This window comes from Carcharhinus amblyrhynchos, unplaced genomic scaffold, assembly GCF_965287045.1.
Source record: "Carcharhinus amblyrhynchos unplaced genomic scaffold, sCarAmb.v2.hapA scaffold_37, whole genome shotgun sequence".
NCBI classification, from domain to species: Eukaryota; Metazoa; Chordata; class Chondrichthyes; order Carcharhiniformes; family Carcharhinidae; genus Carcharhinus; species Carcharhinus amblyrhynchos.
Window position 1 is genome coordinate 9,530,274 of NW_027649778.1, and position 27,435 is coordinate 9,557,708.

Here is a 27,435-nt window from a genome sequence, read left to right on the forward strand (position 1 = left end):
ATTGGAGGCTTCCTGACTCTCGTTTAACTTCTCTTTTGCTCCCTCCTCCCACTCTGCGACCACGTCCAATGGGCAAGGTTTTCCAGCCCTCGCTGCGGTGGGCCGTCTGGGCTACGCAAAACTGTCGAGACGTTGGTGAGACTGAAAGGTCCTGCCCAATGGCAAGCTGTCGTCCCCCTACCCCCGCCGACAAACACGCGATGAGGTTGTGCTGGAAAATCCTACCCAATGTCTTTACAACCAGTGGATCGAAGTGTCCAAACAAGCTTTGAAAGGCCCCAATGATTTATTCGAACACCCAGTCAAGCTGGCTTCCTTCCCTTGTTCGCACTTGGCCACTCTCGTGGGATTGGTATTCGTCATAGCATGATATGGCACAGGACAAGGCCATTTGGCCCATACCACCAGTGCTAGCCACTCCTCTCCCCTGCAAATCTCCCTCTTTCGAAGTATTTGTGTAGTTCCCTTTCGAAAGCTGCTTTTCTGCCACCCTTTCAGGCAGCGTGTTCTGAACAGAAGCGATTCACTTTTGAAAAGAGGAAACCCTCCAATCTCCACACTGCTTTTTGCCAATTATCCTACATCTTTGTCCCCCGTTCCCCAGTGAGGACAGTGACCACAGAAGTCAATGCCTGCAAAGATGTGTTCCCCCCTACTCCCTCCTCCCTCGGGAGACCCTGCAATTCAGGTCCCTGTGAGAATCGGTGCTTCTTAAATTCAGAGCTGTATCTAAACATTCATGCTTGTTTTTGCTTATCTCAGGATGAAGTTGCCCACACTGTAACAGAGAGCAGAGTCTTACAGAATACACGGCATCCGTTCTTAACAGTAAGTGCTGAAATCGCTGCCGGGGACGTAGTGGTGTTGTCACTGGACTAGTAATCAGAGACACTGAGTAAGACCTAGGGTTCAAATCCCACCAGGGCAGATGGCGATATCTGAATTCAATAATTAAAATAACATCTAGAGTTAAGAATCTAATGATGACCGTAAAATTACTGTCGATTGTCGCAAAACCCATCTGGTTCAGTAATGCCCCTTTAGGGAAGGGAATCTGCTGTCTTTACCTGGTCCGGCCTACCTGTTAAATGCCCGACAAACTTGAATGCGGATTACAGGGTCAGCAGCAGGTTTCTGAGGAATGTGGAGGACCAGAGAGATCTTGGGGTTTATATCCACAGATCCCTGAAGGTTGCCACTCAAGTGGATAGAGCTGTGAAGAAGCTTATAGTGCATTAGCGTTTATTAACAGGGGGTTTGAGTTTGAGCTGTGGGGTTATGCTGCAACTATACCAGACGTTGGTGAGACCACATTTGGAATATTGTGTTCAGTTCTGGTCACCTCAATATAAGAAGGATGTGGAAGCATTGGGAGAGTGCAGAGGATGCTGCCTGGTTTGGAGGGTAGGTCTTATGAGGAAAGGTTAAGGAAGCTGGGGCTTTTCCCTTTATAGCAGAGGCGACTTAATAGAGGTTTATAAGATGATGAGGGGGATAGATAGAGTGGACGTGCAGAGACTATTTCCTCAGGTGGATGTAGCTGTTACTAGGGGGCATAACTATAAGGTTCATGGTGGGAGATATAGGAGGAATGTCTGAGGTAGATTCTTCACTCAGAGTGGTTGGGGTGTGGAATGCACTGCCTGCTGTGATAGTGGAGTTTGGGAACTTCCAAGCGGTTATTGGATAGGCACATGGAGCACACCAGAATGATAGGGAGCAGGATAGCTTGATCTTGGGTTTGGACATAGCTGGACACAACATTGAGGGCCTGTACTGTGCTGTACTGTTCTATGTTTCTATGAAACAGAGGGCAGATAGGAATTGGCAATGCTGACCCAGCTAGCAATGCCCGCATCCCGTAAATGAATTAAAGCAATGAGATTGAGCTTGGTGTGATCTGTATTCTCCTGTGTGCGTGTCTGTTTATATGAAAATATGTACTTGGCACGGGGGCTGTGGTATTTACAGTAAACGCAGCTCCCATGTGATGGGGTGTTTTACTTTTTTCTCTACTGTGCTGACTATTTCAATAAGTAGATGTTTATTTACTCACTGCCGGTATAGATGCCCCCAACCTCCCTCCGCCAACCCCTCCGTGAGGTGTGCAGCTGCTCTGTTCTGAGTAGAGCTCCCCAGCACCGCTCCCTCAGTGGATTAGGCCAGGGCAGAGGCAAAACAATTGGCCAGATTTTGGTATTTCTCCCACCAGCTGGGTAACCTTGACGCTTGGTGTCTAAACCAGCGCAGGAATAGTGGCGACCGTTGGCAAGTCGTGGAGTCAGGTCACGCGTGGCTCGATATATAGACTCCTGTCTCCCCCTGAATCAGGCAGGGTGGTTTCGAGCCCTTCGCCTCAAACCCAAACACCAAATCCAGACCAATACTCCCAATGCAGTGTTGCGGCAGTGCTGCACTGTCAGAGGTACGTTTTTCCGATGAAATATGATGCCTGGGCGCTCAGGTGGAAGTGAATCGTAGAATTCCCTACAGTGCAGAAGGAAGCCATTCGGCCCATTGAGCTTGTACTGACAAAAATCACACCCAAGCCCTCACCCTGTAACCCCACGTGTTTACCCTGCTAATCACCCTGACATTAAGGGGCAATTTATCATGGCCAATCCTTCTAACCCACACATCTTTGGAGTGTGGGCGGCTAGGTAGCACAGTGGTTAGCACTGCTGCTTCCCAGCTTCAGTGACCTGGGTTCGATTCCCGGTTTGGGTCACTGTCTGTGTGGAGTTTGCACATTGTCCTCGTGTCTGTGTGGGTTTCCTCCGGGTGCTCCGCTTTCCTTCCACAGTTCAAAGATATGCAGGTTAGGTGGATTGGCCATGCTAAAATTGTCCCTTGGTGTACTGAACATAGAACATTACAGCGCAGTACAGGCCTTTCGGCCCTCAATGGTTCCACTGGTCGGCGCGACAATCTAATGACCCTCTAACCTAAACAATTCCAATGTTATCCATATGCCTATCCACTGACCATTTGAATGCCCTTAAAGTTGGCGAGTCCACAACTGCTGCAGGTAGGGCATTCCATGCCCTTACTACCCTCTGAGTAAAGAACCTACCTCTGACATCCGTCCTCTAACTACCGCCCCTTAATTTAAAGCTATGTCCCCTCGTGTTAGCCATCACCATCCGAGGAAAAAGGCTCTCACTGTCCCACCCTATCTAATCCTTTGATCATCTTGTATACTGAGATGTGTAGGTTAGAGGGATTAGTGGCTAAATATGTAGTGATATAGGTGTAGGGCCTGGGTGAGAGTGTGGTCAGTGCAGTCTCGATGGGCCGAATGGCCTCTTTCTGTACTCTAGGGATTCTATTCTATCCCATTACGTGGAGCACCCGGAGGAAACCCACGCAAACACAGGGAGAATGTGCAAACTCCACACAGACAGTGACCCAAGGCCAGAATTGAACCCGGGTTCCTGGCGCTGTGAGGCAGCAGTGCTAACCACTGTGCCACCCGTGCCAACCCCATCAATGGCCTTCACTCCACTTACCCAGTATCCTTCGATTCCATGAGAGACCAGAAAAAATGTCTATCTCAGCTTTACATTTATTCAGCAATGGGATGTCCAGTGGAGTAGAGAATTCCAAGGATTGGAGCAGCACTGTTCCTGTGCTATACGTTTTGTCCTAATGCCACATAGCAAGCAAAACTCTCTTCCCCCACAATGACTGTCACTGACAAGCATGGGTCCCACACACTCTCTGACTGTGGGAGAGATTCACCTACATAAGCAGCAGTGACGTGTGAATCACATTACACGTAACTTAATGCCGTCTTTGAGGGAGATGCAAGATCCCTTTGACGTAGTTTACACAGGCTGAAGAGCTTCTCACATGCTGCTGCCATCTGGAAAGCAATGCCCAGGACTTCTCAGTATATCCCAGGAAAGGCGCTGCTTCAGAACAGGCTGTGACAGCGTAAAGAGAAGTCGCCAACCGTGTGGATGGGACACGTACCCCAGCTCTCAATATGGCACAGTTCCATAGGCAAGGGCCAGATTAAAAACAAAATCTACCATTTCTATTCAGGCTCAAGGAGCAGAGTGCAATTTATTAGCATGGTTGAAGGGTTGGTTAACGGGATAGGAAGTTAACCTTCCTATCCCCGTTAACCGTTGGGTATCGTTAAATACATTCATTGCAAGATTTGAACCCAAGAAATGTAGACAACAGTGAGGGGAATAGTCATTGAAGCTATAAATGGGACATGTGTAGTTGACAGGCTAGGACTTCTGCAAGGATTCCTGCTGGGTCTCAGCTATCTCCACCTACATTATTAAACTTTATCTATTAGTGTCACAAGTCGGCTTACATTAACACTGCAATGAAGTTACTGTGAAAATCCCCTAGGAGCCACACTCCAGTGCCTCTTCGGGTACACTGAGGGAGAACTTAGCACGGCCAATGCACCTTAACCTTAATGTCTTTCGGACTGTGGGAGGAAACCGGACCATCCAGAGGAATCCTGCACAGACGTGGGGAGATCGTGCTAACTCCACACAGACAGTCACCCAAGGCTGGTATTCTAACCCAGGTCCCTGGCGCTGGGAGGCAGCAATGCTGACCACTGTCACCCGATGAGGAAGAGACTAAGAGCGATATACCCGAGCTTACTGACTGTAGACAGCTAAGTGGGAATGTAAGTTATGGGGAAGATTCAAAAGGAGCTGCCAGGAGCTATAGGCAGGTTAAGTGAGCAGGCAGTAAGCTTGTAGAATTTATCAATCTTAGAATCCCTACTGGCCATTCTTCTCAGGAAAGCAAAACCCCAGATTCTCCAGAGAATCCAAGGAAACCTGCCTTCCTTACCCGGTCTGGCCTACATGTGACTCCAGAGTCTCAGCAATGTGGTTGATTCGCAACTGCCCTTCAAGGGCAACTAGAGATGGGCAATAAATGCTGGCCCAGCCAGCGACACCCATGTCCCATGAATGAATAAAAGAAAAGTTCTTGATCCCTGGAATCATTGTCATGAATCTTTTATGCACTCTGTCCCATGCTTTCACACACCTTGATCAATTGGGCCAGTGGGCTGACGAATGGCAGATGGAGTTTAATTTAGACAAATGCGAGGTGATGCATTTTGGTAGATTGAACCAGGGCGGGACTTACTCAGTTAATGGTAGGACATTGGGGAGAGTTACAGAACAAAGAGATCTAGGGGTACATGTTCATAGCTCCTTGAAAGTGGAGATACAGGTGGACAGAGTGGTGAAGAAGGCATTCAACATGCTTGGTTTCATCGGTCAGAACATTGAACACAGGAGTTGGGACGTCTTGTTGAAGTTGTACAAGACATTTGGTAAGGCCACACTTGGAATACTGTGTGCAATTCTGGTCACCCTATTGTGGAAAGGACATTATGAAACTAGAAAGAGTGCAGAAAAGATTTACTAGGATGCTACCAGGACTTGCTGGATTGAGTTATAAGGAGAGGCTGGATAGACTGGGACTTTTTTCTGTGGAGCGTATAGGGCTTAGGGGTGATCTTATAGAGGTCTATAAAATAGAAGGGCACAGATCAGCTAGATAGTCACTATCTTTTCCCAAAGGTAGGGGAGTCTAAAACTAGAGGGCATAGATTGAAGGTGAGAGGGGAGGGATTCAAAAGTGTTCAGAGGGGCAATTTTTTTCTCTGAGGTTGGTGAGTGTCTGAAACAAGCAGCCAGAGGTGGTAGGAGTAGAGGCAGGGACAATTTTGTCTTTTAAAAAGTATTTAGATAGATACGTGGGTACGATGGATATAGAGGGATATGGGCCAAATGCGGGCAATTGGGATTGGCTTAGGGGTTTTAAAAAAGAAAGGGCGGCATGGACAAGTTGGGCCAAAGGGCCTGTTTCCATGCTGTAAACCTCTATGACACCAATGTCCTCTTGCCTCCTGTCCAAAAATCTACCATTTGCCACTCTCCTTGGCTTTGCCTCTGAGTTAGTGTCAGACCCTCACTGCCACAGTCCTGCTAGTCGATGCACTACCACTTTGCTAACAAGTCTACTATCTGGTATGCTATCAAATGTCTTTTGAACTTTCACATATCCATAAACGGCTGTGTTGTTCTTGATCTGTACTGTTGTCAGCTGTGATTTAGTGGGTGGCCTCTTAGTCAGAAAGGTGTGGGTGTAAGCCCCATAACGCACAGTGACGTAGTGGTTAGCGTTGCTGTCTCTTAGTGTTGTGGACCTGGGTTCGATTCCAGCCTTGGGTGACTGTTTTCATGTTCTTCCTGTGGCTGTGTAGGTTTCCTTCCACGCTCCAAAGATGTGTAGGTTAGTGGGACTAGCCATGCTAAATTGCCCCAAAAATGTGCAGGTTATGGGTAAACGTGTGGGGTTTAAGGGATAGGCCCTGGGTAAGATGCTCTTTGGGGAGTTGGTGCAGATGCGATGGGCTGAATGGCTTCCTCTGCACTGTAGGGATCCAATGAATCCAGGATCAGAACACACAAATGTAGTGCAGTACTGAGGAAATGTTGCATTGTTGCAGGCGCCGTATTTCAGACAAGACATTAAACCTATCTACCCCCTCAGCTGGGTGTACAGATCCCACCGATCATTTAACCATTGTCGATTGATGTAAAAACCCATCTGATTCACTAATGTCTCCTGTGGGAGGAGATCTGCCATCCTTACATGGTCTAGCCTACATGTGTTCAGAGCCGCAGCAACGTGGTTGACTCTTAAAATGTCCTCTGAAGTGGCCTTGCAAGTCCCTCCATTCAAGGGCCAGCTAAGGATGGGTAATAAATGTTGGCGCACAGCGAAGGCCACATCCCATGAATGTATTTTAAAAAAAAGTTCCCTGTGGTGATGGAAGGTGCTACATAAATGCATTTTTTTCCTCTTTGTAATGGCATTGTTGGTTCTTGGGTGTGTTTTCACTAATACTCTTCTCCCCACTCCCTCCACAGACGTTGAAGTATGCATTTCAGACCAGTGATCGATTATGTTTTGTCATGGAGTACGCCAATGGTGGAGAGGTAAGTTTTATGCTGTTCTCTCCATTTCTCCCCTTGGCTGAAGCTATCCAAGTGTCGGCTTGGATCAGTGTTCCACTGCCGCCAGCAGTCTCTGGACGACCTTGCCCAAGTCGTCCATCAGCTGGCTCTCCCACCAGGTAGCCCAGTGCCAGCCTCTTTTGCTGCCAACCCTTCCGAAGAGAGTCCCCAGGCAGCGATTAGGGACAGGAACCTGGGCTCAGTGTTAGCTTGTGGTAGTTGAGGTGAATTGAGATTCTCCTGCTGCTGCCTCCCGGATGTGTAATCATGCGTGGGTGATAGTGACTGGGTGAACAGGCCAGTGGCTGTGCGTTCATGTCCCCCGGGGAGGCAATGACCTAGTGGTATTATCACTGGACAGTTAATCCAGAAACTCGGCTAATGTCCTAAGGGCCCGGGTTCGAATCCTGCCACGGCAGATGGTGGAATTTGAATTCGATTTTTAAAAAAAGTGCGGAATTAAGAATCTACTGATGACCATGAAACCATTGTCAGAAAAGCCCATCTGGTTCACGAATGTCCCTTTCGAAAAGGAAATCTGCTGTCCTTACCCGGTCTGGCCTACATGTGACTTCAAAGCCACAGCAATTGACTCTCAACTGTCCCTCTGAAATGATCAAGTGAGAGACTGAGTTCAAGGGCAACTAGAGATGGGCAATAAATGCTGTTCCAGCCAACGACGCCCATGTCCCAAAGATGATTTTAAAAAAGAACTATGTCCAAATTACAAATTTGCATTGGATAAAGCTGTGAGCCGGCGGTGGAGTTCATTAAGGCCAACTTGCTGGAGTGTCAGCATCACCCACCCAGGCCCACAGTTGCCTTCCTGTCCCAATCTGAGCTGCCTGTTACTCTATTCCCACACACCGAGAGGCCCCACTGCAACACCTGGCAAAGCCACTCCATCCTCATGCCAATACAGATCAGCTTTCCCCGCACAGAGGCCGACTGAAGCTGGGGCCTCTAAAGTTCCATTTAAATTTAGTTCTGGGGCGTGATTTCACCCTGCCCTGCTCCAACCAGAGAGCTCGGGTCGCATAACTTGGCACAGAGTGGGCCTCCAACCTGGGCCTCCTTTGGGCGTCAGAGAGAAGGTTTCTATCGGTTAATGTCCCTCCCCTGACCTGTATTGTTTTCTCCAAACTATAGGGAGTGCTGACAGTGTTTCAGTGCTCTTTTTTAATGTGTTCAAAGCCTTTGCGGGGAAGACTAGCATTGCCCATCGCTATTTGCCCCCAAGAAGATAGTAAACTGCTGTAGTCCATGTGGTGCGGGCACACCAACTGTGCTGTTCTGGAGGGATTTTTTTCAGACTAGAGGTTGGTAGAAAGTTGTGTTCCCCAAGGGTCAGTGCTCTTGCCCACTCTAAAACGGACTTTGATTTTGGAATACGGTGTAACAGTTTCAATGAATAAGATTGGAATTGGGCTTGTTCAACTACTGTGACTCCATGAGTAAAATTAAACACTTCTATTACTCGCCGAATATTTCATGACTTATAGAAAATGCTTCATTTATATATTAATGGAACTCTCATCTACTTCAAAAACAAAAGAAATATTGACACTTTCGACACGGGGAGCACACGGCTCTCACAGTCAGTGTTGCGAGCAACAGTATGCACCTCACTTCACTCACTCTCGCTCTACATTCAAATCACTTCAGTCACACCGGCAGGAAAAAAACTACATGGATGGAAATCAGCAGAATATGGCAATCCTGCGTGTGGACAACAGTCAACAAAATGTCTGGTGGGGGGCCACTCAGAACCCAGATGCCCCCCACTGCTTCCGCCTCTACCTCAGGTTGCCTGCTACTGATCTAATTGAATGATGGAACAGATGTTGAGGGGCCGAATGGTCCCTTCTGTTACTGTGTATGTTTGATATTTATTCTCCAACCCCACCCCACCCCCCCCCCCCCAACTTTTCTCTCTCCCAGCTTTTCTTCCACCTCTCGAGAGAGCGTGTTTTCACCGAGGACCGCGCACGCTTTTACGGGGCTGAGATCGTGTCTGCTCTGGATTATCTGCATGATAAAAACGTGGTCTACAGAGATCTGAAGGTTGGTATTGGATCATGTGCTGGGATGGCTTCTGATCCACTGGTATCCATTCAGTGCAAAGCAGTTGGGAGTGTAAGTGAGAGGGTGGAGTGGGGATTGCTGCCTCTCAGTGCCAGGGACCCGGGTGCAATTCCGTCCTCTGTGTGGAGTCTGCTCTTTCTCCCCATGTCTGCGTGCATTTCCTCCAGATGGTCCAGTTTCCTCCCACAGTCCAAAAGATATGTTGGATAGATTGGCCATGCTAAACTGCTTAATGTCCAAAGATGTGCAGGTTAAGCGGATTGGCCATGCTGAATTGCCCCTTCGTCTCCCAAGATGTATAGGTTGGGGGCATTAGCAGGATAAGTACATGGGTTACATAGAAACTCAAAGCAGGAGTAGGCCATTCAGCCCTTCAAATCTGCTTGACCATTCATTATGATCATCAATGAAGATCACCCAGATTATGTGGTAAGGCTGGGTAAGAGTCAGTGCAGTCTCGATGGGCTGAATGGGCGCCTCCTGCACTGTAGAGATTCTATAATTCCAAAATCTGTAACAACTGCTGGGTTTAGATAAATCTTTAATGTACAGACAAAGCTCCTAATAACCTTGCCGCTGGGGCTGAAGGAACAGCATCGAACCCAGAGTGGACAGAGAGGCAGCTTTGAAGAAATGGAGTGACGGAGGAGAGATCGGGGAAGTTTAGCATGGGAATTTCAGAGGTTAAGAGTCCATCCAGTTGAGGTTGCCAGGAGCAGAGAGACAACAGTATTAATCCCAGCATCGAATTCTGTTTCTCCTTTCAGCTGGAAAATCTCATGTTGGACAAAGATGGGCATATCAAGATCACAGACTTCGGCCTGTGTAAAGAGGGAATTACAGATGGAGCCACCATGAAGACCTTTTGTGGCACTCCAGAGTACCTGGCACCTGAGGTTAGGACATCTCCGACCTTACACTGAGCAAAATGTGGTTAATTTGCTATTCACTAACTCTTTGCCCAATATCATCTTTTGCCCCAAACGCTAGTGCTGTTTTTTTTTCATTCATACGGTTGGGAAGTGGTTATGGTCTGACAACAAGGTTAACAAACCATTCAGAAGCTTCAGCTGATGCAGTGAGAGTGTCTCACTGCATCAAGGATCAAGGATTAGCGGCCTTGTTTTCTCTGATGTGGCACAGAGGTTAGAACTGCTGCCTCACAGCACTAGGGACCTGAGTTTGATTCCCAGCTTAGGTCACTGTCTGTGTGTCGTCTACACTTCTCCCCGTGTCTGCGTGGGTTTCTTCCGGGTGCTCCAGGTTCCTTCCAAGGTTAGGTGCATTGGCTGTGCTAAATTGCACCTTAGTGTCCAAAGGTGTGCACATTGGGTGGATTGGCCATGCTGAATTGCCCCTTAGATCCAGAGATGAGCAAATAAGGTGAATTGGCCATGCTAAATTGCCGCTCAATGTCCGGGGCAATAGCAGGTTAAATGTGTGGGGTTACGGGGATAAGGCCTGGGTTTGATCGTTGTGGGCGGCACGGTAGCAGCACAGTGGTTAGCACAGCTGCTTCACAGCTCCAGGGACCTGGGTTCGATTCCTGGCTCGGGTCACTGTCTGTGTGGAGTTTGCACATTCTCCTCATGTCTGCGTGGGTTTCCGCCGGGTACTCCAATTTCCTCCCACAGTCCAAAGCTGTGCGGGTTAGGTTGATTGGCCTTGCTAAAATTGCCGCTTAGTGTCCTGAGATGCGTAGGTTAGAGGGATTAGCGGGTAAAATATTGTAGGCATGTGGGGGTAGGGCCTGGGTGGGATTATGGTCAGTGCAGACTCGATGGGCCGAAGGGCCTGTTTCTGCACTGTATGATTCTATGATCAATGTTGTTGGTGCAGGCTGAATGGCTGAATGGCCTCATCCTGCACTTTAGGAATTCTATGATCCCTCCCTCCACAGCAGTACTGTACAAACCTCCGCAGGAGCAGACTGAGAGCACTGCCTGGGTTCTGTAAAGTGACTGTCCTCTGGCCTCGGGAGTTAGGTGGTGATTAGTATCATTTGCAATTACCCATGCATGAATGTTGCTGCAATGTTCAGAGTGCTGAGACCAGGCAGAGTTCCTTTACCCCCAGTGTTCGTGCAGGGAGGGGAACGGGGTGAAGTTACTGGTGTTTGAATAGCACTGACCCAGCAATGTACCCTGATTATCCCTCTTGTCCCACCCCAGGTGCTGGAAGACAATGACTATGGCCGAGCTGTAGACTGGTGGGGTCTCGGCGTGGTGATGTACGAGATGATGTGCGGGCGGCTGCCCTTCTACAACCAGGACCACGAGAAGCTCTTCGAGCTGATCCTCATGGAGGAGATTCGGTTCCCTCGCACCTTGTCGCCTGAAGCCAAATCCCTTCTGTCGGGGCTCTTAAAGAAAGACCCCAAACAGAGGTAAGAGTTACAGAATCTCCCGGGCAAATGTCTTCTTAAATCACAGTTGTCAAGCCCTTGTGCAGCAGTCCGGTCAACTTGGTCTGACTGCCCCTGCCAGGTGAAGTTCTTTGCAGTCGACCCTTGCTGTCCCTGCACCCATCTCCCCAGCATGTCCACAATTAACCTCTCAAACAGGTCCGCAGCAACTCTGCGTACAATACGAGTGACGGCCGCTATCGAGATCATTGCGCTGTTTGACCTTTTCATTTCAAAGTGGAACTCACTCACAATAGTGTGGCTCTTCTCATTTCATTACTCTCATCCACAATCATTTCATGGGCTTGGTTTAAGCTTTATTTATTTGTGTCACAAGTAGGCTGACATTAACACTGCATTGAAGTTCCTGTGAAAATCCCCCAGTCCCCACACTCTGGCGCCTGTTCAGGTAACACCGAGAGAATTTAGCACAGCCAGTGCGCCAAACTACATCGTTCGGATTGTGGAGGAAACTGGAGCACGCAGACATGGGGAGAGCCTGCAGACTCTGCACAGACAGTGACCAAGTCAGGAATCAAACCCAGATCAGTGGCGCTGAGAGCCAGCAGTGCTAACCACCATGCCACTCTCTTTACCTGGTGTCTACTCAAAATCCTTTGTCCTTTTCCCACTTCCCCTCACTCCAGCACTGTCCCTGAACTCTGGACTTCCTCCCTAAACCTCACTGCCTCTCTTTCCTGCTTTCACACCCTCCTGAATACCTACTGCTTTGACCAAGCTTTTAGACACCTACCCTAACATCTCGTGATCCGATACCAGATTTGGTTTGCTAACTGATCCTACAAAGTGCTAGTTTAAGGTAAATGTAGTTACTGCACTGCCTGACCAAACACCTCACTATAGGAAGGATGTGATTGCACTAGAGGGGTTACAGTGGTGGTTCACCAGGATGTTGCCTGGGATGGAGCATTTGAGCTATAAGGAGAGACTGAATCGGCTTGGATTGTTTTGTCTGGAGCAGAGAAGGCTGAGGGGGGTGGGGTGCGGGGAGCATGGTTGAGGTGCGTAAGGCTATGACGGGTTTGCAGCGTGAGTAGGAAGCAGCTGTCCCCCTCATTTGAGGGGTCAATCACGAGGGGGTTTAGTTTTAGGAGCAAGTTATTGAGGGGATTTGAGAAAACATTTTTTCATTCAGAGAGTGGTGGTAATCTGGAATGCAGTGCCTGGGAAGGAGGCTGGAAAGCTACAACCTTTAAAGAAAAACTGTTTGGATGAGCACTTAAAACATCGTAACATTCAGGGATATAGGATTAGTGCACCTTTAGTGTTAGTTATTGTTGGTGCAGACTGGATGGGCTGAAGGGCCTTTTCTGTGCTGACTAACTGCGCATATCACCAAGTGTCTAAATGAGTGATTGATGCCTCTAGTGAAACCTGCAGTGAGGGTTGTCTGGGCTTGCACGCTGAGCTGTGTGGATCAGAAAGGTTACAGGTTTGACCTCTGGCCTGTGACCACTCAGGTGATCCAAGCAGTTGCGAATGGAAAAGTACAGCCATGATTCCCAGGCGGCACAGTGATTAGCACTGCTGACTCACAGTACCAGGGACCTGGATTCAGTTCCTGGCTTGGGTCACTGCCTGTGTGGAATCTGCATGTTCTCCCCATGACTGCAAGGGTTTCCTCCGGTTGCTCCAGTGTCCTCCCACAGCCCGAAAGACGCACTGGTTAGGTACATTGGCCGTGCTAAATTCTCCCTCAGTGTTACCCCAACAGGCATCAGAATGTGGCGACTGGGGAATTTTCACAGTAACTTCATTGCAATGTTAATGTAAGCCTACTTTTGACACTACTAACTAAACTTTAAAAAACTGATAATTATCTTGTGCCCCTGCAATAGAGAGGACTCACCAAGGAAGGATGAAGGAAGCCAATATCCATAGAACCTGTAGCCATGAATCTGTAGTTAGCACCTTCAGGAGGTGGGGGGGACTGGAGGTGAAATGGGTCAGTCACTGTGCACACCTCCAGCTACCAACTCTACTCCAGGCAGACTGCTGAGTGTAAGGGTTGGAGATACATGCGCTATTCCCTAGCAACACACTCCGTCTAGCGCAAAATTAATCCCACTTACTTCATGTAGCAGGACGTTTTATAGATCCATTTACAGTGCAAAGAGAGACCATTCAGCATCACGTCCATGCGGGTCAACAAAGATCTGACTACACTACTTGACCTATAGCCCTAGAAGTTACGGCAGTGCTAGTGAATATTTAAATACTTCCTAAATGTTACAAGAGACTCAGCCACCATTTCAGGCAGAGAGCTTCAGACTCCCATCACGCTCTGAGTAAAAAAAAGTCTCTCTACTGCCCTCTCAGCCTTTAACTGTTTTGCTGGTTATTGACCCCTCTCCTATCCATCCGATCTGTGCCCTTCATAATCTTATACACCTCTGTCAGATCCCCTTTCAACTTTCGCTGCTCCGGTTTCCTCCCACAGTCCAAAGATGTGTGGGTTAGTTGAGTTGGCCATGCTAAATTGCCTCTTAGTGTCAGGGGGACAAGCTAGGGTAAATGCATGGGGTTATGGGGATAGTGGTTGGTTCAGACTCGATGGGCCGAATGGCCTTCTGCACTGTAGGATTCTATGAAAGATGTCTGGGTTAGGTGGATTAGCCCTAAAAAATTGCCCCTTAGTGTCGGGGGTAAATACATTAAGTGACAGGGATAGGGCCTGGATGGGATCATTGTCGGTGCAGGCTCGATGGGCCGAATGGTCTCCTGCATTGCATGGCATTCTGATTCTGAACATATTCCATGGAGTTTAGAAGGTCGAGGGAAGATTTGACTAAAGCCCTAAAGGGAACTGTTGAGGTTGATTGAAATAAACTCTTTGCAATGACCAACCGATAGGACTTGGGAGGTCCAGAGTCTGGAAATTAGAGGCAGCCTTTTGAGAGTAAAATTGGGAAGCAGTTCTGTGGTAGAAATCGGAAACTCTCTTCCGTAAATGACAATTGCAGCTGTGTTTGGCCGATTTGGGTATGAAGAGATATGGGATAATAGTCAACTTGAAATTTGGATATGGAATTAAATTACTGATCAGCCGCAATTTCATTGAATGAGGAGGTTCATTAGGTTGATACCAGAGATGAGGGGTTTGTCATATGAACAGAGATTGAACAGTTTAGGCCCAGACCCTCGAGTTTAGAAGAATGGGGGGATATCAAATTGAGGTATACAAGATGATAAAAGGTCTGGATAAAGTAGAGGTGGAGCAGATGCTTCCTCTTGTGGGACATTCTAGGATGAGAGGTCATGATCCTAGGATAAGGAGCAGCAAACTTAGAACAGAGTTGGAGGAGAAACTACTTCTCCCAAAGGGTTGTGAATCAGTGGAATTCGCTCCCTCAAAGTGCGGTGGATGAACATAAGAACATAAGAAATAGGAGCAGGAGTAGGCTATCTAGCCCTTCGAGCCTGCCCCGCCATTCAATAAGATCATGGCTGATCTGTTGTGGCTCAGTTCCACTTTCCCGCCCTCTCCCCATAACCCTTAATCCCCTCTCTTATCAAGAACCCATCAACCCGCTTCTTAAAAATATTTAGCGAGGCAGCCTCCACCACTTCAACGGGCAGAGAATTCCAGAGATTCACCACCCTTTGAGTGAAGAAGTTCCTCCTCAACTCCGTTCTAAACCGCCTCCCCTTTATCTTGAGGCTGTGCCCCCTAGTCCTACTGTCTTTTTTGAGCGGGAAGAGTCTCTCCACCTCTATCCTATCCATCCCATTCATCATCTTATACGTCTCAATGAGATCTCCCCTCATTCTTCTAAACTCTAACGAGTACAAGCCTAGTTTATTCAGCCTCTCCTCATAGCTCAATCCCCTCAACTCCGGTATCAGCCTAGTAAACCTCCTCTGCACTCCCTCCAGGGCCAAAATATCCTTGCGCAGGTGCGGCGCCCAAAACTGCACACAGTACTCCAGCTGCGGCCTCACCAATGCCCTATACAGCTGCAGCAAGACCTCCCTACTTTTATATTCAATCCCCCTCGCTATGAAGGCCAGCATCCCATTCGCCTTCCTGACCACCTGCTGCACCTGCAAGCTGGGTTTTTGCGACTCATTTAAGGAGGAGTTAGACAGATTTTTAGTTGGTAATGGGTTGGTAGGCAGGAAAGTGGGGACGAGGAGCATATACGATATGATCGAACGTCAGAGTGGACTTGATGGGCCGAATGGTCTAATTCTGCTGCTGATTTTATGAACTTATGGCAGCGCAGGCTTTTTGGACTCATTGTCCTCCATCTGCTCCTATCTTCCTGGCACGGGGAGGCGATGGCCTAGTGGTATTATGACTAGACTATTTAATCCAGGAAATCAGCTAACGTTCCGGGGGACCCGGGTTCGAATCTCGCCGCAGCAGATGATGGAATTTGAATTCAATAAAAGAAATCTGGAATTAAGGATCTACTGATGACCATGATATTCGGAAAACCCATCTGATTCCTTTAGGGAAGGAAAGCTGTCATCCATACCTACATATGATTCCAGTGCCACAGCAACGTGGTTAACTCTCAGCTGCCCTCCAAGGGCAACTAAGGATGGGCAATAAATACTAACCAGCAAATTAATTTTAAAAAAACTCCGCAGTCCATATGTCGAGAGCTTAGACTTGTCTTTTGCCAACGGTCCAATAGTCAAAGGATTCTCCTTCCCAAATGAGGAGATAAGTCTGGGTGCAGGACAACTGGAGTTGACTATGGAGAAATTGGGACTGAGCCAATGTTGAGAAGCAGGCATGACAATGCAGTGACCAAGTCCATTTCCACTAATTCAATTCATTCATGGGATGTGGACGTGGCTGGCTGGGTCAGCATTTATTGCCCTAAGAGGCAACCACGTTGCTGTGGACGTGTAGGCCAGACCGGGTAAGGGTGGCAGATTTCCTTCCCCAAAGGACACCAATGAACCAGATGGGTTTTTCCAACAATCGACAATGGTTTCACGGTCATCGGTAGATTCTTAATTCCAGATTTTTATTGAATTCCAGTTACGCCATCTGTCATAGTGGGATTTGAACCCCAGTCCCCAGAGCATTACCGCAGGTCTCTGGATTACTGGTCCAGTGACAATACCACCGTGCCCCTCTCCTTTTGGTACCGCTAGATGTCAGAAGTGCAGCTTTCCAGTGGCAAGCCATCCTTCGTGCGAGCAGCAGCAAGGTACTGCCAATCATTCCATGTCCCCTCAGCAGAGAGGCTGTGCTGCCATTTGGACAATGGGCAAACCACCTCTGCTCAGCAAATGAGAAGTGCGGGTTGAGTTCCAGTCTGTAAACACGCTGTAAAAAGGTTATTGTTAACGTGGGAATATTAACATTTTAGGGGCAAAATGAGGAAACTCGCGTCCAATTCACTTTCTAGAACGTTGAAAAACTACAGCACAAACAGGCCCTTTGGCCCACAAGTTGCACTAAACATGTCCCTACCTACTAGGCTTACCTATAACCCCCTATCTTACTAAGTCCCATGTACTTATCCAAAAGTCTCTTAAAAGACCCTATCGAATTCACTTTCTAGGTGGTTGCAATGCTGTGATGGCAATACAGTAGCCAATAAATCCGTCTACAGCAGAACCAGACATGAGGCGAGGTTAACCATCCCCACCCTGTGTTAGTGAAGTATAGGTCAAAGGTCCCCAGCACACTGCATCGCTCCCCGTTCGTATTTTACTGCCTCTCTTGAGGGTTGGTGTTTGACGTCTATGCTGCCTTTTCATTCTTTCACAGGACGGCTGGCTAAGCTCAGCGTTTGTTGCCCATCCCTAATTGCCCCTTGAGAAGGTGGGGGGGTGAGCTGCCGCCCTTGAACCCTCTGCAGTGAAACGTGGTGTAGGTACACCCACAGTGCTGTTAGTGCCAGGTTTTTGACCCAGCGACAGTGAAGGAACGGCCGATATATTTCCAAGTCAGGATGGTGTGTTGCTTGGAGGGGGTAACCTGCAGAGAGGTGTGGGGGAATGGGTGACGCGGGTTGTAGTGTTGGATGGTTGCAGCAGCTCTGCTGGGAAGCTCCGCTGTCAACAATGCTTTGCCCTCGGCCAGGGCCTTTCAAAATATTGGAGCATCTGAGATGCAGCTGCTGAACTGGGAGAGAGGTTCAGGGTGGTGACCAGAAACAAGAAGTTATTGAGAAGACTGTTGAAGACAGAGGTTGTAGTGATTTGATTTATTATTGCCACGTGTATTAACACACAGTGAAAAGTATTGTTCCTTGTGCGCTATACAGACAAAGCATACTGTTCATAGAGAAGAAACGAGAGCGCAGAATGTAGTGTTACAGTCATAGCTAGGGTGAAGAGAAAGATTAACGTAATATATGATAGGACCGTTCAAAAGCCTGAAGGCAGCAGGGAAGAAGCTGTTCTCAAGTCAGTTGGTATGTGATCTCAGACGTTTTGTATCTTTATCCCAACGGAACAAGGTGGAAGAGAGAATGTCTGGGGTGCGTGGGGTCCTTAATTAAGCTGGCGGCTTTGCAGAGGCAGCGAGAAGTGTAGACAGAGTCAATGGATGGGAGGCTGGTTTGGGTGATGGACTGAGCTTCCCACACAATCTTTTGTAGTTTCTTGCAGTCTTGGGCAGAGCAGGAGCCACACCAAGCTGTGATACACCTGGAAAGGATGCTTTCTGTGCTGCACCTGTAAAAATTGACAAGACTCGTAGCACACATGCTAGATTTCCTTGGTCTTCTGAGAAAGTAGAGGCATTGGTGGGCTTTCTTAACTGTAGCGTTGGTGTAGAGGGACCAGGATAGGTTGTTAGTGGACTAGACACCTAAAAACTTCAAGTGGCAGAGATTGGCTCAGGAGATGTTCTGGTTTTGTATGACTGAGGGTGAGGCTGAGGTGGACAGTGGGAAGGCAAGAGGGAGGAAATGTAATGGTAACTGTTCAGCGCAGAGATACACAGCAAAAGCCAAACTGAAACAGGTTGCGGAGACCAGAAGGTGCGATCCAGTGGGAAGATGGATGTAACAGCTGAGATGGGGATTCTGAAATGGCCCCATTGAGTTTTCGGGAGCTGATGCAGGCTGGAGGGTGAGGGGAGCTTGCTGAGGCTTGGATAGTCAGTGATTTATTCACTTCTGCTCTCCCCTCCAGGTTGGGTGGTGGTCCGGACGACGCAAAGGAAGTCATGCACCACAAATTCTTTGTCCCAGTTAACTGGCAGGACGTGGTGGAGAAGCGGGTGAGTGAACATTGGCTGAGTTTCTGTAATAATAGCCTAGTGATAATACCACTAGGCCATCTCCTCTCCGTGCATGTGTGCCCACTACCCAGGGTGTAGGTGAATGCCACTTGGAGATGCCAACGAGGGTGGGTGCCATGTTGGATGGGTGCAGTGGCGCAGGCAGCCTCCACCCCTTGTACAGAGGGAGGGGGAAGGATGTGGTGTGGGGAATGTGAGTTTGCTCTGAGATGATGTGGTTGGGGTAAGGGTGTGATTTATTGGGCTCCGTGCAAACCATGTGCCACCTGCGGTGTGGGGTGGCTGCCAACGTGCTACAGTGCGGGCGAGGTATTAGCGGGTTGGTGTTACCCAGCCTGGAGCTTTAATCTGACCATCTGCAGCTTTTGAACCCAGGTTTGGATGTTGATTGCACTTGTACTTGACTAATTCCACTGTCCTCCATCCTGTCTCTCTCTGTACAACAGCTCGTTCCCCCATTCAAGCCCCAAGTATCCTCTGAGACAGACACACGATACTTTGACGATGAGTTCACAGCTGAGACGATAACAGTCACCCCACCAGATAAATGTGAGTATTAAACCCCCATTAACAGATCCGGCGATTAAGCACTAAACCATTTAAAGCGTTCCGCTTTTGGACGTCTGGGGTGTGTGGGGTCCTCGGTTACGCTGGCTGCTTTTCCCGAGGCAGCAGGAAGTGTTGACAGAATCAATGGATGGGAGGCTGGTTTGCGTGATAGATTGGGCTACGTTCACAACCCTTTGAAATTTCTTGTAGCCTGCAATGAAGTTACTGTGAAAAATCCCTTAGTCGCCAAACTCTGGCGTCTGTTTGGGTACACTGAGGGAGAGCTTAGCGCGGCCAGTGCACCCTAACCAGCACGTCTTTCGGACTGTGGGAGGAAACCGGAGCAAACCCATGCAGTCATGGGGAGAGCGTGCAGACTCCGCACAGACAGTGACCCCAGCCGGGAATCGAACCCGGAGCGGCAGAGCTGACCACTGTGCCGCCCAAGGGACTGGAAAGGAAAAATGATCCGGGTTACGGGGAGGGCGGAAGTAGGCGAGTTGCTCGTTCAGAGAAGCAGCGCAGAGACGATGAGGCCTTCTGCACTGAAACAATTCTCTGATTCGAAGCTGAAGTTGGTCGGGTTGACTTCGAGGAGTGGTCCTGAGGGCAGGTGCTGAATTTAGAGTCCCGTTTATTTCGAGCTTGCAGCCAATGGCACAAGTATCCCGGATCATATCCAGCAGTGATGCATTTGCTGGTCGGTCCCTGACCGACTTTGGGTGTGTAGTTGCGTGAGGTTCTGGCGATAACCGCCCCACCCTCCGCGTGCCCGCTCGAGCTTTCCATCTTACCGTCACTGTCTTTTTCCTTCCTTCCTTCCTAGTTGACAACTTGGACCTGATGGAGAGCGATCAGAAATCACACTTCCCCCAGTTCTCCTACTCGGCGAGTGTGCGAGAATAACCCCTGCGAACTTGTAATTAAAAAAAAAACCCTCCCAGGACTTTCTCCGGAGAAGGCAATTCCACATCCCAAAACGCCATCTTTTCCCTCGCTGGCCTTCAGCACGGAGTCCCAGGAACCGCAGGCTCCGCTGTACAGAAATTCACTACCGGTTCACTTTCTTTCTAGAAGTTGTGTTTTTTTTATATATGTACATAGTTGACAACAGCAAACTCGCAGTGACTGTTGCACTGCCACAAGAGCCAAGCTTCTGGGATGTTTGTGCGTATTTTAAGGAGACATCTGTATAGCGAGGGCCACCACCCTTCACTCACCCCGTGCTATCCATGCAGAGCCGAGGCCGCTCCACCTCACCTCACCGTTCAAACGCTTCGCTTTGCCGAGAGGGGAATCGTTTTAACATATCATCTACCGGAGACACGCGTGCACACATATACACGCACATACGCGCATGTGCACGCACACCTCCATTTGGGCATTGGCAAACCCCCGACACGAGTGCACACACACACCAGGCATACCAACACGTGCAAACCCCCACTGGGTACACAGACACATGCAGCCACACACCGGGCGTGCCGACAAGCGTGCACACACTGGGCGTACTGACAGGTGGGCGTACTGACAAATGCACACTGAACCCACTCTTGCGAACACATACGCACACAAAACATTGGCCGGAACAAATATGAAGATTCGTTATTTGCCGGCACTACATTGGAGTGTTGTAGGGCCGTTGGCGGGGGGGGAGGGGGGGTGCGGTGGGGGCGGTGGGGTGGGGTGAGGAGGACCTGTGGGGGGGTTGTGGTTGGGAGATGGGATAGGAGAGCTGGACCCCAGGCATTACTGTTTATTTCTGTCAGTGGAGGTTAACGGTCAGACTCTGGCTTTTGGGCCGGTTGCTTCTCTCCCTGTTGCAGCCTGCAGCCAAATCTCGTTTGCGGAACGGATAGAGGGGAGAGAGGCTGGGTCAGGCTTGCATCCTCCTCAGCTGATTGCATGGGTTGTATCGGCTGAATGTTCCGTTTGTGCTGTTAAATGTTTCCATCCTGTTCGTGGGAAGCTTTTCCAAGCAACCCGCATGTCTGAGTCAGTGAGCTAGCTTGCCCAGAGTAGAAGTCAACCCCCTGCTGAGATAAATAGAGGATGTAAGAGACTGGAGAGGAGAAAATAGTATTTTACTGCAGCTTCACTGTTCTGGTGAGGCTAACAGGTGAACCTGGTTCATTTTTCCCAATCCGTTATGAAAATTCTGCATTTTCTGCTGATGCCAGTGTGAACCAAGCTTGATTGATTGTCATCCAAATTTTTAAAAACATCAGTGTTAACCCTCTGACAACCTTTCGTACTGCTTGTAGGCTCTTGGGTGTCTGCTGGATATTGGGAAGGGGGAGGAGGAGTGGTGATGGTATCTTGCGTATATGGACTACTCTGTGCCAAGTACCAGTGTGCTTGAGCATCAGTGGTTCTAAATGCTGTGAGGATCTTACGGTAATCACAGCCTGTGTGCCGTGGAGGCCAGGGAACCGTCTGTCTCCTCACTGCAGTCTTCATCCAAACACCTGCCAGGTCTCCAGATTGGCCTGTGCCCACCTTGACTGCAGTGAGTGGCTCCCCGACTGCTCCTGTGGTCGAGCAGCTCATTCCCCTCTCGGAATGTAAAGCTATCCATCCCATACCATACAGCCCACCTCTATTCTAACTGTTACAGGTTTCAGCTCCACGCTCGGGCTGACCACAGGTCCCTTCTGTTAGTCGTACACCGCCAGCCGCCCCATCCCACCCTGCCTTCTGGTAAGATCCATTCTTTATCTTTGAGTTAGTCACAATGCAGTGTGTGAACCAGGATGTCACAGTGGTGAAGACCTGCCGTTTAAGCACCCCCTCCTCGCACGTGCGTGTCTCTCTCTCGTGCGCATTCAAATTGTCCCAGAAGGCAGGCTGGTTCACCTGCTTGCACGTTACTCAACAACTCAGTATATTTCACCGTGCATTAACACAGCACGGCTTCCTTAGTGCAACAATAAGCATCTCCGGCAGTGAGCTAGATGTTTGGATTTAAATTTCAGATTGGTGGTCAGTGAGCCAGACAAGAGCAGTTTGCCCACTCTGTGCTGAGCCCCATTGCTGTATCCCCCTTGCTTAGCAAGAAGTCTGACAACACCAGGTTTAAGTCCAACCAATTTATTTGATAGTAAACTCACAAGCTTTCGGGGTTTGTCCCTTTGTCAGGTGAAAGCTTGTGAGTTTGCTATCAAGTAAATTGGTTGGACTTAAACCTGGTGTTGTCAGACTTCTTACGGTGTTTACCCCAGTCCAACGCCGGCATCTCCACATCATGACTACTATGGTCCCCTTGCTTAGCCCCAGTGAGCGTCTAGCTATTGACATCAGTGCGTTCTTTGGCCTGAAGTCACTGGCTTTACCTCTTTCCTTTGTTTAGGGTTTTCTTATCAGAATGGCCATTGAGACCAGCTGCCTTCAATCCCTCCCAAATATAGACAGGAGTCCCCGACATTGCCACAGTGTGCATGACTAAACACAGTTCCTCCACGAAAATCCCTCCTGCAAGTATTTGTGAATGTGATAATCCAACCATTGCGCCACAGCAATCGCTATAACCCCCTCGATGGCCGCCTGTTAATGTCGGGAGAGTTCATTAGCTGTCCTTTCTTCCTCCACTTTGCCCGGAGAGCTCTGACCTCTTGAGTTCTTGAGGTGGAGATGCTGGTCTTGGACTGGGGTGGGCACAGTAAGAAGTCTTCACAGCACCAGGTTAAAAGTCCAACAGGTTTATTTGGAAGTGGTGAAAGAGCAGAGCTCCAAAAGCTCTTGATTCCAAATAAACCCGTTGGACTTTAAGCTGGTGTTGTGAGACTACTTACTCTGAGTCTTGAAGTAATTTTAACTCAGTGGCAACATTTAAATGACATCAAATTCCTTGAGTTAAATACACCTTTTTAAAAACTATCCTGTCGCTTTGCGAAGATAATTAATAACTAGCATTTCTGACATTTGCACGGGCTCCCCGTCCCGCTTGACGTCTGGCAGCCAAAAGTGCAGCATCCAGCTTCCCCCGCGCCCCTCCCCACCCAGCAGAGTTTTAATCAATGTCTTCCCATAAGCTTGGCTCAGAAAATAAGTTAAGATGTCAACAAGAGCCTTTGAACAGCGTCATGAGCTGTTTGTTAACCCATGTACAAAAGGAACCCCATAACTCTCACATTGAAGGCCGCTTTGCGGAGATGTTAATCCCTTCCGCAGCTCCGCGACTGTGGGTTGAGGGTCAGTCGGAGTCCGCGTCCGCTTCGGTTGTGGTTGCTTCGTTGAGCCAGAGGCAAAAGTCCGTTTTTCACAGGGAATTTGTGCCAGTTTTGTGATCGAGAGCCCGAGGCGCAAGATTGGGAGTTGGTGGGTTGAGTCCGGGCCCTCTGGAGCTGTCTTGAGTTCCTGGGAATCAGTGGACCAATTTTGGCACCAGATTCCACCAGGAGTCGCCGGGAAAGAGAATGCCCTGTCCCCAAAAATGCCAGCTGGGCAGTGAAAGTTAGGGCAGAGTGGCCATTTCAGAGTGCTTCCGAGTTTTGCTATGCATTTGTGTCTCAGGTGGAGAGTTGGCTGTGGGCTGTACCCCGGGAGCTGCTGGGATAGGGGGAGGGATGTGGGGAGTGTGATTATGTGAAGATATTAACGAACAGCAGGTTAGTCCCTGTGTGGGGATTGTACAATGTTAATTTTGTTTGTTCTGTTAGGTACGGAACAATATTTATTGAAGGTACTGAGGTGACGTTAGTGAGTCAAGTCAACAGTGTTAAAAGCAGACTTCATTGAAAAGAAATTGGTACATACTAACAAACTAATGATCAGATTTGTTTTTTTGTGGGGGGAGACATTTGCAAGGGTCAGCTGGGGGCACACAGAGACCTGTCACTCATATTCACTTCTGACAGTGTGAAGGGCCATGAAGGTTTTGTTGTACTAAGTTCCCTGGCTTACAGATGTATGTTTAGAATATGCAGAAACTCTCAATGCAAAGTCAAGGGCTCGTGGGGGAGCTGCTGTCTCCACAGATGGAAGGACTTTGACCTGGGGGCTGGGATGGCAAGTTTGGTGACTCAAGCTCTTCCCCTCCACTCCACTCCCCCCACAGTCTTCAAAGGTGGTCGTGCCCCGTGCTAATCACCACCTCCTCGCACTCGAGGCCAGACTTGTGCTGTGACCCAAGGCCCAGCCATGCTGCCCCCCTGGCGCCCGGATTCCTGGGCTCTGTTCTGCCACACCAGCGATGACCACGAGGCCGAGGAGGGCTCCGCCAGCAACTGACCCGAGTCTGGAGCCAAATGGGGAGGCCACGCCGGATGAAGCAGGGGGAAGGCCATGCTGGAAGGAGTGGGAGCGAGTTAGAGATGCCTCCAATTCTGGAATCTACGCAGGAAAGGCATGCTGACCGGTGCTCGCAAATAGCCATTTTGCTATTGGCAATTTAATGGAAGTTGACGTTTTCTTTGAGTCACTGAATAGTGATCGTCCGATGCTTTTTCCATTGAGGAATAAGGAGTCTCAGCTCCGGGAAGTCGTGGTTACATTTCCCTTTTTAATGCTGTTTAAAATTTGCTTTTGTTTTTGGAGCGCTCGAAAATTCATTAGTGATTTCTAAACGTGGGACATTTTACAGACTGAAATGAGGTTTTTTTTTAAAACCCCCCCCACCCCAGTGTGATTCCGAACTCTCCGGCTGTGTTAACAATGTGAATGCTGGGCCAGGAGCTATCAACAGGCAGGGGAGAAAAGCCTGCTCCTTCCTGGAACTTCAAAACCAACACAAGATTAACTTGCCGGCAGCTTTGTCGCTGAGGCGGGGTGGGGGGGGGTTCCCTTCTACACCTTATCACACCACCTCTTTGCTCCCCGCCCTCCCTCTCTTCCTCCCCCCCCCCCCCCCCCACCCAGACATCCCCCTTATTCTTCATTTGTTCCCGTTTTCCTTCACCGCTTTTCCCTGGGGAAGCAGAATTCACACGGATGGAGCGGCGGCGGATAAGGAAGGTGAGGAAATCTTGGTTCATACCTCAACCTTCCCCCACCCCCCCAACCAGACATTGTACTCTAGCAATATGGTGAGCTTCTAGAGGATGTGTGGAGTTGGGGAGGAGGCGGGGGGGGGGGGGGGGGGGGGGGGACATGATTGCTAATATTGCTCTTTATTTCCTGAGTTTTGCCCCTTCTCTCCACCATCCCCCGCCCCCCCCCCCCCCCACACCTTTTTTTTTTAATTTGAAGGAGCCCAGGATAGCAGTGTGATTGGAGAATGGGTTGACCCACTCTTTCCAATGTTATCCCCACCCCTTCCCCAAACACACTGTCGATCATTGTGCAAGCTCAGATTGTTTTGCGACGCAGTTCGGTGTAGAATCCAACATGGGTAAAGAGTGTGCGTGTGTGTGTGTGCATGCGTGCGTGTGGGGTTTTTTTATGCGTTGAAATATGTAGAGAGTTCAAGTAGTTCAGTGGGAACTCTGACTTGTTGATCTCTGCTCACTCCTCTTGTATACAGGCACCACCAGGACTTTATCAAGGGTGACAGCCTGTAGTGCTTTGTACTTTTTGGTGAGGACTCTGGTTAATGCATCATTGCCACCTTCCCCCTCTGCCCACACCCTTCATTCAATCCTAAAACCAATCTGAGGACTACTTACACGAGGCCTTGATTTAATGAATGATCTTGCCCCCCCCTTGTAACACAGGGGGACAGAGTACGCAAATGACTTTTTACCTCTTTCTAAAGTGTCCTTCACTGAACACACGGAGATTGGAAGTGATGTGAGTGGGCCGTGGCTTTGAAGGGACAGAGGATTGACCACGCGTTGCCTTCCTGAGAACATACCAGGGTGCCTGGCACAGAGGTGTAAACATTTGTACTACCAGTATCACCGGTTAGATTCCCCCCCACCCTTTCCCCTGCTTTGGGAAATATCCCAAGACCTGGTGCTCGTTGTAACGGCTGCATTGCATTCACACCGTTTGTTATCCCATGGACCCGAATCCCAGTGAGTTGACAGAGCAGCAGTAACGAGGCTGAGTGGTGACAGAGGCCAGTATCACATTTGTTACGTACCTGGTGCTGATTCATAATGAGCTGGCCCTATTGCCTTCGCATGTTCATAATCATTTTCTGGTGCTGTTCCCGAACTACAAACTCTGCCGGTTGCTCCTCCTTTTGGGGATGTTCATCTGGGGGGGGTGTGTGTGTGTGTTTTTCTCTCCTGATGCCCTCTTCCTCTGGTCTCTCCCCATCTGTTTTCTCCCAGCAGGGTGGGGTTAGAGCACAGCGCGCACACACACACACACTTCCTGCCATGCTTGCTCCTTACAAACAACAAAAGAAAAGCCTCAACTGGGGCCAGACATACAATGGGAGCAGCCTGTGTGACATTAGGGGGGCAATTAGCCTGGCCTTGGGGCACAGCATTGTCAAACAGGCTGCACTGATACCAGTTACACCCTGACACCTTTGACTTTGTACCGGTTAACTTAGGAGCTCTGATGAAATGGGCAAGACACAGTAAGAAGCCTCACAATGCCAGGTTAAAGTCCAACCAATTTATTTGCTAGTAAACTCACAAGCTTTCGGTGTTTGCCCCTTCGTCAGGTGAATGGAGAGTTCTGGCCTCAGACAGAGCATACAACAGCACAGACAGTTTACAGATGACTGATTAGGATGCGAGTCTTTACAACTAACTTGCTATTCAAGCCTTAAAGATGCAGACAGTATGAGTGGAGATAGCATTAGCATAGGTTAAAGAGATGTGTATTGTCTCCAGACAGTACAGTAAGTGAGGTTCTGCAAACCCAGGCAAGTCATGGGGGGGTGGTTACAGATAGTGCGACACGAACCCAAGATCCCAGTTGAGACTGTCCTCGTGTGCGGAACTTGGCCAGTGAATGTCCTGATCCCCTGTAATAAACCGGCCGATCCGTTTAACTCAACCTCTCCCTCAGCTTTCCCCCCAAAAAATGTTTGGCTTTTAAATTGAGTGAGGGTCAGAAGTTTGGTTGTGGTTCTTGTGTCACTGAGGCACACACAGCCCTACTCATCCTGGCTAGGATGGTGTGGGTGGGGTGTTCCAGTGGGTGCAAAGCATAAAAACCATGGTAACTTCACCCCTGTACTGACTGACTGACTGCAGTGTCACTGGGGTGGGGCACCTGTGTTTGGAGGGAAGGGATGAATCTTGAAGGGA

The 27,435-nt window shown here is 49.0% G+C and overlaps 1 protein-coding gene across 3 annotated transcripts in view; it reads left to right on the top strand.

Annotated features, from left to right (window-relative positions):
• LOC145362284 (RAC-beta serine/threonine-protein kinase) overlaps positions 1-20,924 on the top strand; it is a 109,343-nt gene extending 88,419 nt beyond the window's left edge. For all 3 annotated transcript variants that reach the window (XM_080218372.1, XM_080218371.1, XM_080218373.1), the window contains 8 exons: positions 763-828; positions 6,927-6,995; positions 8,955-9,077; positions 9,866-9,994; positions 11,270-11,484; positions 18,631-18,718; positions 19,186-19,288; positions 20,115-20,924. In XM_080218372.1, the coding sequence (XP_080074498.1) occupies positions 763-828; positions 6,927-6,995; positions 8,955-9,077; positions 9,866-9,994; positions 11,270-11,484; positions 18,631-18,718; positions 19,186-19,288; positions 20,115-20,194 (873 nt within the window). In that variant the 3' untranslated portion in view covers positions 20,195-20,924. The remainder of the gene's footprint in view (positions 1-762; positions 829-6,926; positions 6,996-8,954; positions 9,078-9,865; positions 9,995-11,269; positions 11,485-18,630; positions 18,719-19,185; positions 19,289-20,114) is intronic.
• The last annotated feature ends 6,511 nt before the right edge of the window (positions 20,925-27,435 follow it).